Source organism: Erigeron canadensis, chromosome 8 (assembly GCF_010389155.1).
Source record: "Erigeron canadensis isolate Cc75 chromosome 8, C_canadensis_v1, whole genome shotgun sequence".
NCBI classification, from domain to species: domain Eukaryota; kingdom Viridiplantae; phylum Streptophyta; class Magnoliopsida; order Asterales; family Asteraceae; genus Erigeron; species Erigeron canadensis.
Genome location: NC_057768.1, coordinates 41,249,485 through 41,263,914, shown reverse-complemented (window position 1 = coordinate 41,263,914; position 14,430 = coordinate 41,249,485). Strand labels below are relative to the sequence as shown.

General features: G+C 35.2%; 3 protein-coding genes across 3 annotated transcripts; all 3 read left to right on the top strand.

Moving 5' to 3' along the window:
- Positions 1 to 81: 81 nt before the first annotated feature.
- On the top strand, positions 82 to 4,748 carry LOC122579006 (peptidyl-prolyl cis-trans isomerase CYP21-1-like). The gene is made up of 7 exons (XM_043751085.1): positions 82 to 427; positions 1,672 to 1,750; positions 2,080 to 2,127; positions 2,221 to 2,244; positions 2,424 to 2,606; positions 3,080 to 3,155; positions 4,401 to 4,748. The coding sequence occupies exons 1-7, from the start codon at positions 281 to 283 to the stop codon at positions 4,582 to 4,584; spliced, it is 741 nt and encodes a 246-aa protein (XP_043607020.1). The 5' UTR covers positions 82 to 280; the 3' UTR covers positions 4,585 to 4,748.
- Positions 4,749 to 5,472: 724 nt separating this feature from the next.
- Positions 5,473 to 9,067, top strand: LOC122578339 (CTL-like protein DDB_G0288717). The gene is made up of 3 exons (XM_043750283.1): positions 5,473 to 6,684; positions 7,807 to 8,152; positions 8,678 to 9,067. The coding sequence occupies exons 1-3, from the start codon at positions 5,675 to 5,677 to the stop codon at positions 8,942 to 8,944; spliced, it is 1,623 nt and encodes a 540-aa protein (XP_043606218.1). The 5' UTR covers positions 5,473 to 5,674; the 3' UTR covers positions 8,945 to 9,067.
- Positions 9,068 to 10,520: 1,453 nt separating this feature from the next.
- On the top strand, positions 10,521 to 13,937 carry LOC122580282 (senescence/dehydration-associated protein At3g51250-like). The gene is made up of 4 exons (XM_043752559.1): positions 10,521 to 11,521; positions 12,576 to 12,742; positions 13,265 to 13,349; positions 13,565 to 13,937. Exons 1-4 carry the CDS (start codon positions 10,689 to 10,691, stop codon positions 13,749 to 13,751), a joined length of 1,272 nt encoding a protein of 423 aa, XP_043608494.1. The 5' UTR covers positions 10,521 to 10,688; the 3' UTR covers positions 13,752 to 13,937.
- The last annotated feature ends 493 nt before the right edge of the window (positions 13,938 to 14,430 follow it).

Genomic DNA, 14,430 nt, shown 5'->3' with positions numbered 1-14,430 from the left:
TAATATTTTACCTGGGGGTAATTAAAAATTAAATTAAATTACAGTAAACAAATAAAAAACATCAAAAAGACAAAAAAAGACTGATGAATTTCATCAGTAAGTAAGATCTTGTACTCAGGGAGCGCATATATCGGATGATGATGATCTAAACACTACTACTACTAGTACCACACATTTTTTAAATTCTCAATCATTGTTTTTTTTGTGTGTCGAGTATATTACTTGCTACATATATACAAACTGTTAAATCTATTTGGGGGAATATTGTTTGTTTGAATGAATGTATGAAAAACAAGAATTGGAGATGGGCGGCGGCGGTGGTCATGAGATCTCGAATAATAATCTACCTCGTCCAAGATTCCTTGTTATTTTGTTAATAATTGTTTCGGTTTTCATCTTCCTTGCCTTTTCATCATTCTCTCAACAGGTACTAATCATTTCAATACTTTTTTTCTTTATCTGTTTACCATAGTCTTTGTTTTTTTTTATACTGTGTACATTTTTATATATGCATTATTATACATATGAGTTGGTTAGGCAGAGGTTAAGTAAGTAATAATTTGTGATGACTGATGAGGCTAGTTGTGTAAAGCTTTCAACTTTTTCATTCTAAAAAAATAAATAAATTTGGATTGCTAGTAGTCCAAGTCCGTGCTCTAATGCCAAAAGTACGATTTACCAACAATCGAGAGAATCTAGTTGCTAGAGACTTCCAAATTCGAGTTTGTATAGGGCACCGAAGAACTTTTTGTAAAAGCTGCAGATGGTTACGGGCCTGATGTGTCATAAGTTAGCATATCAGCTTAGTTGAGCAATTATCCATAACACCCACTTACCTGGGTCAGCATCGCACATCACACCTGATCGCCTGATCAGTGATTTCTGTACTTGTTGACTTAATTTTTTTAATCTCTGCTAATCGGGTGCGGGATTTTTGTTGATTTATATGGGTGTCCTCTTCTTATTTCTAAACCTATTTCCAAGTGCAGCTTAAATTCTTCAATAACACTAAAATTTCTAACTTTATATTTTGACATCTTAAAAAGAAAAGGGTAATGGGGGGAACCTTAGCTCTGGTGCCACAATTGGATACCCATTGACTAACGCCCTTCCTTCACATCATGCACATTTGGGCAAACTGGATTGTCCCAGATGTAGAATTAGGAGTCTTTAGTTCCTTGATGTATACTGAAGTTAAAGTTTCACTAGGTTTGTTCTTATTCGCTCAAAAAAGTGCTATAATTTTATCATTTCTCTTAATCTGCTGATGTTGAGAAGTTTGTGATTGGTGTCAACAATTTATAAGTGGTATAGTGAGTAGTTTTTGCTTTTAATAATTGTCATTTGGTTAATCATTGGCCATCGACCTTAGGAACATTATACTTGAGTATCTTGGATCTGGTATTAAGACTTAGACTCATCGTATGCTATTCGCCTAGGTAGTATACTAGTATATCAATGTTACAGGCACTTATGGGTTGTCAAATAACAACCATTTGGTAATTTCTATTAATGCGCTTATGCATCCTTGAAGAATGGAATCTGCTTTCTGTGGTAGATTCAAATAATAACTCTAGTAGAAGATATTATGCATAATATATTGATGGACTGGTGTTTTATGGGTATGTACTGTGTACTAACCTGTTGAAAGTTACCTGATTTTGTGTGTAGGAGGAAAATTCAGTAGAAGAGGTACATGAAATTACACATAGGACATTTCTGGATATTGATATCGATAAGCAAAGATTCGGTATGGTCCTTCAATTTTATGAATGATGTTTACCTTGCATTTTGATCAATATAGAAATTCTTGATCTATCTTATTCTAGAAAGTAAAGTCCACTGTGGCCCATGAAAGTGCTCCAATTTTTTTTATGGCCCTGAAGAATAACTATTCTACTTTAGCCTTGCTTTACCCAAGTTGGTAAACTAGCAAGACTATGCATAATGAAAAAGAGCTTAACAACCTTGGTTATTTGATAGTCTTATAGATCACATGACGTATAATTTCTGCTATTTGAGTATTGTTGTGCACTTTTGTCATTAGCTTGTTATATTTACCTTCTTGTTGTACTGCAGGAAGAATTGTTATTGGATTGTATGGTGAAGTTGTACCTAAAACTGTCGGTAAGTCTTGTATACGGGTATTCTGTTTGGAAATTCTACTATTACCCTGAGCTCATCAAATTAACAAATACCTTATTATTTATGTCTTTGCAGAGAATTTTCGAGCTCTGTGCACAGGTAACTCATGTTCCAGATTCAAGTAGATTTCTTACAGTGTTCTTTATTTCATCTACCTTTCTCTCCCTGGCTCTCAGAAATGGATTAAAATTAGAGATACACATACATGATTGAAATTTATGTTGAGAGCCTAAGTTTTTGGTTCATATGTATTGCATCTAACTTCCTTTTGGGATTAGGCGAATTGGGAAAGGGTGTCAGTGGTAAGCCATTACACTATAAGGGAATACCTTTCCATCGTATCATACCCGGGTTTATGATTCAAGGTGGAGATACTGTATATGGCAACGGGAGAGGAAATGAATCTATTTATGGTGGAGTTTTTCGAGATGAAAATTTCAAGATCAAGCACTCACATGCAGGTTTTTCTCTTCGACCATAGTCCTATGGTTTATTACATGGTTCTAGATGTTTCAGTTCCGGCTGATTCCCTGGAAACTATTGAATGGGTTGATCTGAGTATTGTTTTATCTCAAATGGGTCACTTGGTCGAATCAAGAAAATAGATATGAGGGAAATGGGATAAATGGAATCTATTCTAAAAGCATATGCATATTGTTATATCCAGAGTTTGAGTGTTATTGCAATAATTTATAGTTTGTCATCACAATTAACACATTTTATATAAGTAATGGGCATAAAAAAATTCTGGTCAGCTTGATGAGGTCCATTCTGACACAATCTAAAAATTACCCGTTTGAACCCGAACCCATTTTGACCCATCGACCAACCCGCCCATCTTGCTACCTCTACATGATGAAAGGAATATCCGAAGACTATAAAAAAAAGTAGTTTCGTATTTTCAATTTTTGTACTAAAGCTGCAGCTGTCGCAGGTATGGTGGCCATGGTCAATTCAGGACCAGATTCTAATGGTGCACAGTTTTTCATCACTACAGTTAAGACCTACTGGTAAGTTTTTTGTGCTTATAGCACATTCTGCTATAAACCATTATTTGATGGCTACTCTATCATTAATAAATGCTTAAGTGAGTTGTGCATAAGTTCTAATTGGTCTGCTTGTAACTTCTTTCAGTCATTCATTTGAGTCATTGTGTCTTTGTGCTAATCTGGTCAACTCCTTATATATGAATAAGAAGCTCCCCTGCTGACATGGATTGGTCCTTCTAGTTCTTCAAATGTGATATTTGTGTCATCTAATTATTTCTATGATTCTAAGGGGTTTGCTACACTTTCTTTTTGGGACGCTGTATGAAAAATTTCCTATATCTCCTCATTCTGAAGGTGTAAGCTGAAATTACCTATCGGCGTTACAAATAAATTGCGGATCTTGATTAGTCTTTAAGGGACCTTTATTTGTTCAAAGAATAAAATAAAATAAAATAATTTGTATTTATTGATTGCTAATTTTTAACTGTTTTTTCTTCGTAAATGTCAAGTTTAATGCTGTGATTTTCACGGGATCGTGGATGTATGTAGTTCTTTCATAGGGTTGATGATGATTATGTATTTATGTGCATTATGCATTGTAATTTAGATTCCAGTTGATAAGCTTAGGTGCAAGGTTTACCCAGTCATATGAAAGCGGGATGAGGGCCATTATCTATTGATACCGATGGTTGAACAGGTTAAATGGTTAAAGGTCGCCTCCTTGTTTGATCTTAAGTTTATTATACTATTACTAGAGTAATTTAGTATTGGTAATTACTTGATGCATCTATCATATATAAACTTAAGATGTATGATAAGGACCAACCCAACCAAATGGACCATTTGTTACAACTGACCCATTTGTTACAAGTACTTGAAATCACCCATTTGACCTGGACTGATGTGAACTTGTTAGTGTTACTCAAGTCTCCCATTTTCCATCACTACTTTGTGATGTCCCCTCCTAAGAAAGTTGTTGCTTTTGCTCTTTTGGGAAATTTAGAATCTACATTCATCTGGTCATTATCAGTCTTTCACTCTTTCATGCCTGGTACAAGGGATGTTCCGTTTTATCATCCTCATCAACATCATTACATGTATATACATGTGTGTGTGTGTGTGTTCCAGTAAACTATTACAAAATTGGATTTTTTATTATCAGCTAAATTAGATTGAAGGATACTGTGTGTAGAATAGTGAGACTGCATCAGGTTTTGGTTTATTGATTCCCTCTCCAAGCAGCATATAAATTTGTAAAATTTCCAGGTTGGATGGGGAACATGTTGTTTTTGGAAAAGTGATTGAAGGCATGGATACAGTGTATGCAATTGAAGGGGGAGCTGGTACTTACAGTGGAAAACCCAGAAAAAAGGTTGTGATTGCAGATTCAGGTGAAATTCCTAAGAGTGAGTGGGATGTTGTATTACAAAGTGAAACGGTTGAATCATGACAATATCTTTTCGCATGAATAGCTATAGGTTTTACAAAATCGGTATGTTTCTTTGGACAGTTTGACGATACATTTATTTGTATCTATCTTCTCATCACAGTTATTGTATTAATGATGATTATCATCTTCAGTAAACATTGGTATATACTTGCTTATTTATGATACTTGTACTTTGTATGGCTTGTGGCACCGGTTTAAGTCGATGAAGGAATAGTTTTTAAAACTACATTACTCTACTCTTACAGTCTTGCTCGTATTAGTTAAATTTCTACTAAATGTTCATCTAGATCACTCCGAATAGCAAGTAACTGCTCAGTGCCGCCTTCCGCGGGCTTTGAGCCTCAATACCTCGACGGTGTATGTGGGAGGTTAAGATGTAGATAGACCTTACCTCTACCTAAGTAGAAAGGTTGCTTCAAGTTTCTACTTAAATGGTAGAAAATGTCTTCCAATCTTTGTATGGGATGATGATTGAACTAATGACCTCTGTCTCCAGAGGCAAGGGTGTTTATCACTCCAAATCTTTAACTCAAATATAATCATATAATTGACATTTTTCCGTGATTGTTTGTTGTCTTTTTCATTACCCCTCGTAAAATGATTACCTAGAGACACATGAACATCAAACCTCTTATAGTATTTTTTATTTTTTTTGAACAGATCTATTTTCTATTTTATTAACCCAACATTGTGATCGACTGATCGTTAAATTTTACTTTTTATTTTCAAAATCGAAATAAGGTTTGGTATAGACCAACACATCCCCTCTCTGTTGTTCATCCTTACTTGGTTAGTACAAAGTACAACAAAGAACTTGATCTTGAGTAAAGCACCTCAAGCCAAGTATATGAAACAAGATCCAATCAAACCACATCATTTCCATGTGATCCATCTCACCATGTGGTTAACATGCAAAAACACAACTTTCACCATCACAAACCCAAACCACCTTTATTTCACAAAATTCTCTTTCATATTAATTCCAACCTTGATTCCTCTCTAAAATCATCAAATGTAACAAAGTCCATCAATATTGACTTTCACCACTTCAACATCCACTCCCACACATACACACTCTCACTCCACCGCCATGGACGACTCCACCACCACCACCTTCACCGGCAAATTTTCCGACGACTTTCACCACCACCACTACCACTCCCCACCACCATCAGAATCCGACCCATCTTCATCATCACACTACCCATCAAACATCACCTACAATCACCACTCATCTCGCCCAATTAAAGACCTCCCGTTTCTTCTTCTTTTCCTTCTATTCGTCATCTCAACTTTCGCTTTCGGAATCTTTGCATCGTTTAATAAAAACCCAAATTCCCCTTCTTCCATTTCTTCATCTTTTGTATATGATATACGTACAGATTCTTGTATTAAAACACAACTTAAAGCTTCCAACTTTAACTTTTTACAGTCTGATCACGCTTATATTTTTAAGAATTTGATACTTATACTTGTAGTTACTTTGATTCTAAGCATACCCATTTCACTGTTGTTTCTCTTTTCTCTCAAGCATTTCACCAAACAGTTGGTGTACATCTCACTTCCTTTTTTTATTATAGTACCAATCTTTTTAGATATTTATTGGTTTGTTTTGTGTACGATTAGTCACACCTGTAGCGAAAAATTCCCCATAGGGTATAGAGTTTTAGTGCTTGTTTTTATACTTTTGGTTATTTGTTTGATTTTGTGGATATTTGTTGTGAACTGGAGTAGGATTGAGTTAACTGTGAAGATCATAAAGGTGTCGTCTGATGCGTTATCGAATAATTTAGGGTTGTTCGGGGTGTTACCCGGGTTGACTTTAGGGTTGCTTGCCTATTTTGTGCCTATTGTAGTGTTCTTGGTGTTTGCTAGGTTGAATGGTGAGGTTGTGGCTAGGGAGAAACATGGGAAGATTGTTTGTGTTTGGGAACAAGATAGTTGGGTTCCGGCTTATTATGCATTAGCGATTTTGACAATGTTGTGGTCTGCTACTGCAATGGTGGAAGCTCAGACTTATGTTATCAGTGGAACCATTGCTCAGTGGTATTTCTCTAAAGAGGACTCGAAAGTTACACGGAGTATACGGAGTTCTTTGAGGTATGGTTCTATCTATCAAGTAACTTTTATATATGACTTGAATGTTATAATTTTGATCTTGATTTATCGTTTAGACTGTAAAATGTAATATATACCGAAATGTATAGAAAAACTATATGAAGATACAAAGTGAAAGTTGACATACACATGCACTTTCATGGTGGTCCAATGTACAAGTCCCATTAGGTGTGAACAGTTTCTAGGATCCACACCCATCTTCATAGAAGCCAATATTAAGTCATTAACAAAGGTGAAGTCGAAACAACGGCTTAAAAAGAAGGAAAAAAAAAAGACATATGAATACACATTTTGTGTGAAAACGTACACAGAATTTGCATATAGCTAACTAGTTGCTAAATTTTGACAAGTAAATACTTACAAAAACATAGTAACCTGCTCTTTTGGAAGTTCTATGTGGTACATTATAAGCTGTAGAGAACATAAGATAATGATATCCTGCATGGGCCTACCCTTCTGATCGCTTAAAAAGCTATACTTTTGATTATTGGACTGTATTGGATTTAAAACGAGGAAGCTGAACAGTGGGACACAACAATCATACTACAATTTACAACCAAACAATTCGTGCATTATATATTACTTCTAGTGACTTCTTGCAAGGTCTGAGAAACCTTAGATGTCCTTTAATAAGATGGATAAAGGAAAATTCTGTTCCTTGCATTTTGAAACGGCAAGAAAAACTGGTGAAACAATGGAAAGAGAGAAGTAGTCTTCCCAAACGACATATGAGTAATGACCACAAACCTCAGTATTTAAAAACCTGATTGTTTGATCTTATTGTTATGTTGATATGAAATGAACTATGGACACATGAACAACAGCTGGTATAATTTTGTTGATGACTAGATGTTGATGTTTGACTCTTTGAACAACATGCATTGCTTGCTTAATGTATTTTTGCAAAATTAAAAGATAGTATAAACTTTCTTTATCATATAATTTACATTTATCATCCCTAAATGAACCATCTTTCAGCTATTATCATTTGCGTCACTTTTCACTATCTTCTAGGGTCTTCACAATAGAATTAAAGGCATTGCAGATTGGAGGTTGGGATTTTGTCAAGATAATAACTTTATTTTTAATTGTATACTTGTTCAGAAATGCCTTTGGTCCCTCCTTTGGAACGATATGTTTTTCGGGGCTGTTGGTTGGTGTTGTACGAATAGTGCGTGCCGCAGTTGATAGTGCAGCAAGTGAAGATGCGAGTGGGATGATCAACCTCATTCTTAGATGCTGTGTCAATGCCCTATTATCAGCATTTGAATTCCTTAACAAGTTCACTATAAACTTTGCAGCTATAACTGGTGAAGCCTACTGTGCCTCTGCTAGATTGACTTATGAACTTCTAAGGCGTAATCTTCTTTCAGCTGTCGTTGTTGAGACTGTTTCCACTCGTCTATTGGCTGCAATCATCTTTGTCCTGTCTGCAATATATGCCATTGTGGTCAGTAGCTCTCACATTATTTTCTGAAATTCTGCTTTAAGATTGTAATGGCGAAAACCGCTACTTTACATACTGGCCGAGCTAGCCTAAAACACATTTCGTATAAATTTTTCAACCTTTCCTGAATAGATAGTATGTCAAAGATGATTTACTAGATTTATATCATAATGTTGAGTTTTGTATTTTCTATAAAGTTGATAGATCAATTTTTACTGAAAAAAGATAACAATAACATTATATTCAGTACACGAATGCAGGTGACTTTATGCAGTAATAATTCATTTTGGGGGACTTTTGACCCATTCGGCTGTTTCCCTTTAAGCAAATTTATTATATTAACTATAATCTGCGTCGAGACTTCCTAATAAAATGGGTCATAATTGCCACCTCCAGTACTTAAGCATACATTCTTGTTGCACTTTTAGACAATGGAATAACTCTTGAACTAAACCATGCTCTCCTTTGAATCATTTATTACCCCTGAGTTTTTTATACATGTACTGAAGTTTTAATGACTGTATGCAGGTTTGTGTGATACTACAGGCAGCGAGTAATCTAGGTGTAGATTCGTACTTTGTAGCTGCAATGGCTTTTGCGTTGCTGATTGTGATTCTTGGGTTTTTGGTGAACGTGCTGGACAATGTTATAGACACGGTATATATATGCTACGCTATTGACAGAGACAAAGGGGAGGTATGTAAAGCAGATGTTCATGAGATTTATGTCCATCTCCCGATTAAAAGAAATCACAATCCATCATATCTAAATGCCAGAACTCCACTTCTTGTATAATTATCATTTTTAAATTCCAAGTTTTGTATTATCTGTATAACACACGAATTCTGTGTCTGTTTAATATTATAACCTGGTAGTATTAGTTATCATTCTGCTACCAACACATCACGTTTTGCTCAAGGATTTGAGTGTGGGTGTTTCTATTCATGTTAGTCAATCGGAGATTTTTGTTGCATATGCGTTTGTGGAATGAGGGAATAGTTTCTCTCTCTCTAGGGGATATCTTTTGCTACCATCTTTCCCATCATCCCAAGTCCTATCAAGGCTGATATTCATTTACTTAAGAGTGCTCATTAACCAACACCCACAGTTGTACAAAGGAATTATGTAATTTTGTGACGAGTTTAGAGTGTACATTTTTATCCCCCAAGCCATGTCCATTTGTTTTTACCGGGCTATGAGCCTATGATCACCTTGCATATTTTTGTGACAAGAAATGCCCTTAGCTACGGTTACTGAACTTACTAGCAATGTCTTCGTGATCAAGAGGCTAACTTTTATTGTATCATAGAAAGATCTATTGCTATTCGATGATGTTGACCAACTGCTGTGACTGTTGGAGGGCACTGTCCGGTGGGAGATACATCTTGATTCTTTGACTGTTGGAGGGCATTGTCCGGTGGGATATACATCTTGATTCTTGATACAGTCAAGTTTATTTTGTCAGTTGAAGATAAAGTCATATTATTATTTGCCTGTTTGTAGTAGTAAAGTTATAGAATTTGATGTCAAGAATTTTTGTATGGTTATCGACTCATTAGATATTTAGATAATCTGTACACCACTTATTTTTAGTGATACATCACCGAATGTGCTTTGGGATATTTATCACCACCCATTAAAAAAATTGAATAGCTTGGTTTTCCTTTGAAATAAATCTACATTCATTGGATGATTTTTTGTAATCTGTTTACCGTAAGCATTATCATTGTTTGTTTTGTGTTTTAACAAATATCAAAAGTTACCAATCATCAATAGATGGATTGGTATATGGTAGAACATAATACTGAGAGGTCTTGGGTTCAAATCCTGGTATGACTAAAATGTTCTCACAAACAGAGACAAAAGTTTTCTCAAGAGACATGCTGCCCTAAATTTATCGTTGAAAAAAAAACAAATATCAAAAGTTAATATTAATTAATCCATATTAATTAATCCATTATCTACGGATTGAATTCAAAACAAACACACATTTATAATTTATTGCGTTAAGTCATTTACTTGTTAAGTTATTATTTAAGTTTCAAGCAACACTCTTTGTTAATTCAGCTTGCAAACTTAAACTCATCTTCAATTGTAAACTGTAAACAATAACCATAATGCCTACTTGATATGTCATTTTTTTTTTTTTTATAAAGTTAGTCTCCACCATATAATGGTGAATGACAGACTTGTCACTCATAAGAGTTGAACCCAAAATCTGTGAAAAAACCACAGATGTATCTGTTCGTTGAGCTAACTTCATTTAGTTTTTTTTTTTTTATCTTTGTACTTTTATTTAGAAACATGCCTTACGAGTATTATTAAATTTTATTTTATATTAATCTATGTTCTTCCCCAAAAACTTGGGCTACGCACGTCGACACGGTATCTTTACTCGTCCACTACGCGATTTCAGTCATTTCACATCCTTAATTTACAAGTTTCCAAACATTCATAAACACTTTCACATTCACACCCACTTCATTCATTAATCACACCCCTAAATTGCAACAAAATTAACTTTCCTTTCTTTCCAATAATGGAATCTCAAAGACCCAATTACAGATACAATCAATCTTTATACCCACAAATTCATCAATCAAACCCAAACCCGAATCCGAATTACACACCTTCAGCTCCATCTCTATACCCATCGTTAGATTACGCTAATGATATTCAAAATCTCATCATTAATGATACTAATGATGATCATACTGATCACTCTTTCGAATCATCTGAAGAAATCATAATAAATATCCCAAATTGTATCATCCATTTGATAGATAAACACCAAAGCGTCGAACTTGCTTCCGGCGAGCTACAAATTCTCCAGCTCCGGCAAGGCCCCGCCGTCGTCGCCGTTATTGCACGTATCGGAAACCAAATTCAGTTTCCGTTAACTAAAGACGAAGCAGCTGTTAAACTAGATGGGTCTCATTATTTTTTCACCCTGCGTACTGGGTCGGAGTCAAAATCGGATCTTGAACCCGATAACTTGTTGAACTATGGGTTGACTGTTCCGGGTCATGATTTTGATATGGAGTTTTTTGATGGGATTTTGGATGAATACAGTGTGTTTTCAGTGAAGGATGTGTCGCCGGTGGTGGTGGCGGTTGGGGCGGAGGAAAGTGGTGGTACGGCGGAGGTTAAAGCGGCGGCGTATTGGACGACTTTGGCGCCAAATGTTGAAGATTATAGTGGGTCGGTTGCTAAATTAATTGCTTCCGGGTCGGGTCAGTTGATAAGAGGGATATTGTGGTGTGGGGATGTGACTGTTGATAGGTTGAAATGGGGAAATGAGTTTTTGAAAAAGAGGACTAAATCTGGTAATAAATCTGATGTCAGTCCTCAAGCTTTGAAGAGAATGAAAAGGTATGAATATATCTATCTATATATTGGCCTTTTCTACTTTCTGTTTTGATGTCATTTTTACTAGTCAAAGATAGAGCATAGTTTTTAATGAATTTATATGTGGATGTGTGGTGTAGTAGTTCAGATGACCTAATGTCCTCGGTCACAGGTATCAGGTTCAAACCTTACGATATAACATATTGGGGGTGGTTAGGAAACATGAAAACCTCATCCATTATCGAAAAGCATTTGGGTTCTAGATTTTTTAAGGTAGTAAATAATGAGTGATTTTGGACAGAAGTACTTGGCAGTGTTGTAAACTAGAAACATTACTTTGTTCACTAAAATAATGATAGAGTTCATCTTTCATTTCGGACTTCAGACATTCTATTTGTCAAAGCTAATACCTAATGGATGATTGGATTCTTGAGCATGTCTTATTGTCTGTCTAGATGGATTCTTGAATATTCATACAGTGAAGAAGTGACAAACTTAGTAATCAACAATCGACTCTATTTTAGGGATGAATTGAGCATCTAAAATTAGAATGACTTGGTAGTTCTCCATTGTTTTTAAATCAATGGCAACTTTTTTATTCTGCCGCCAATCACCACACCACCTGTATCATACATACGACATTACACGACGCGAGAGTGATAAGGTCTTCCTCCCACTTAGCAGAAGCCATAGATCTTACCAGGGATGCACCCAACGAGTGGTCATCATAGAATATGGAAGAAAAAAATTACTATTATCATTAATTTTCCCTGATAAAACTTATACAAACAAATAATAGATGTAACTTTAGAGTCTTTGAGTTTATCTTAGGAAGGAAGAAGTATGTTTCCTAGAGTGTACCTTTGGCGATTAATTCTAAATACACCCAATTAAATCACTATGAATCATTGATTTTTAGTGCTTTCAGTCCTCAAGATTCTTGGTATAGACTAATCATCATACTAAATGAGTGTTTCTGTTTTAGACATTTTTTTAGTCCAACATTGCAATTTTCATGTGAAAGTGCTTTCTACACACTCAAGTAATACATACATGTAACATTTGAATTTTGTTTCAGGGCTAAAAGATTGACAAAGATGTCAGAAAGTGTGGCAACTGGGGTTCTTTCTGGTGTTGTGAAGGTATCTGGACTCATCACGGGGTCTATTGTGAATTCGAAACCTGGGAAGAAATTCTTCAACTTTCTACCTGGAGAAATAATTCTTGCATCCTTGGACGGTTTCAGTATGTCTTCCTTCTCCTTATTTCCAAATGAATAAGTAATGATCAAATATATTTCTGTCTGTGATACATGGTCAATCGTGGTATACTATATAGTCATCCTAAACATGGCAGATTCAAACTGGATATTTTATTAATTGGGTTAAGTATCTCGGAGTGTAAGTAACTTTGCAACTTTTTCTATTGTGTGTATGCATCAAAATTTTTGAACATTTTATGTAAGGATATCGCTAAATTGAACGCATAATGTAAAAATGTATACTATATATTAGCTTTCTTTTCACTCAATTATAAGCACTTCATAAATGTGTAAGTTTGTGTAAGAAACTTTTTGGTTGATATGTTTGTTCTGACTTCTCATATGATGTCTTCATGCTGTTTTTACTTTTTACTGCCTCCTTTCACAGTAAATAATATTTAACAAAAAATATATCAAGTTCGAGTCAAAAAACCGGAAGTTGAGTTCTCTGGGGCTAATACATCCCTCCTGCTCGCTTCTAATATTTCTTCTGTTTTAATATGTAGACAAAGTTTGTGATGCCGTTGAAGTAGCTGGGAAAAACGTGATGGGGACAACATCAACTGTCACAACAGATTATGTTTCACACAGGTATGGTAATTAAAATCTCTATTGTATTGTAAAAGATGATTAGAATATAATCCATAAATCGTTTGTGGTGCCTACTAGTGAAATTGTTTTCCAGATAAGGCAAAAACTGATTCAGTATAATTGGTTAGATGAATATGTGGTTAATTTTGTGACACAACTTTTTGTTGATTCAAAATGAATAATTTCTTATAATCATTACTAATTGGTTGATACAGACATGGCGAAGATGCAGCCAAAGTGACACACGAAGGGATGACTGCAGCTGGGCATGCGATAGGGACAGCTTGGGCCGTGTTTAAGATACGCAAGGCATTGAACCCGAAGAGTGCTATTAAGCCTACAACTCTTGTAAAAGCTGCTGCCTCTAAATCGAAATCGAAAGCATCTAAATCCAAATCATAGAACAGTTTATTTAAACATGTTCATATGTTGATGTTTTTATTGTGACAGTTTGATTCATTTTTTTTATTATCGAAATGTTTCTACTGTAGACCCTTATATTCCATAGAAAACACTAATATGTGATTGTGGCTGTATAAATTAAAGACGATCCATAATTAATACTGGGAGAAATATTTTTTGTAACTAGTTTTCATTTGCATATGATGATAATGGAAGTGGTTATATCGCTTGGCTTTTCTTCGAAATCAGCGTCCCATTTACACAGCTTTGGAATTTTTCAAAGAAAATGATTCGAAAGTTAAAGTCTTGCCCCCCACCCAGTATCATCATACTCTATTACTCTTGCATTATTGGGAAAAATTAGCTCCTATGATCACTAAATATGTTAGCCCCACCTCACCACCCATACCATAGTACATATAACGTAGATTACAAGTTTAATGATCCGCCTTTCTTTCAGATAGGAACTTTCTCGATGGGCCACTCATGTTACCGACTAGGAGAAAAGAGTAAGGGCTGAATGAAATTATTGCATGGTTAAAAAAATGCAAAAGGGAAGCATTCTGCTTCAAAATTGATTTTGAAAAAGCCTTTGATTCACTGAATTGGAACTTCATTATTTCAGTCATGCAACAGATGGGCTTCCCTGGAAGATGGCTTAAATGGATTCGACGAATCC

Coding starts and splice junctions, on each gene's coding strand:
- LOC122579006 (XM_043751085.1), top strand. CDS start 281: ATGTATGAAAAACAAGAATTGGAGATGGGCGGCGGCGGTGGTCATGAG. Junction 428..1,671: donor TTTCATCATTCTCTCAACAG/GTACTAATCATT, acceptor TTTTGTGTGTAG/GAGGAAAATTCAGTAGAAGA. Junction 3,156..4,400: donor ACTACAGTTAAGACCTACTG/GTAAGTTTTTTG, acceptor TAAAATTTCCAG/GTTGGATGGGGAACATGTTG.
- LOC122578339 (XM_043750283.1), top strand. CDS start 5,675: ATGGACGACTCCACCACCACCACCTTCACCGGCAAATTTTCCGACGAC. Junction 6,685..7,806: donor AGTATACGGAGTTCTTTGAG/GTATGGTTCTAT, acceptor ATACTTGTTCAG/AAATGCCTTTGGTCCCTCCT. Junction 8,153..8,677: donor CTGCAATATATGCCATTGTG/GTCAGTAGCTCT, acceptor GACTGTATGCAG/GTTTGTGTGATACTACAGGC.
- LOC122580282 (XM_043752559.1), top strand. CDS start 10,689: ATGGAATCTCAAAGACCCAATTACAGATACAATCAATCTTTATACCCA. Junction 11,522..12,575: donor GCTTTGAAGAGAATGAAAAG/GTATGAATATAT, acceptor ATTTTGTTTCAG/GGCTAAAAGATTGACAAAGA. Junction 13,350..13,564: donor ACAGATTATGTTTCACACAG/GTATGGTAATTA, acceptor TGGTTGATACAG/ACATGGCGAAGATGCAGCCA.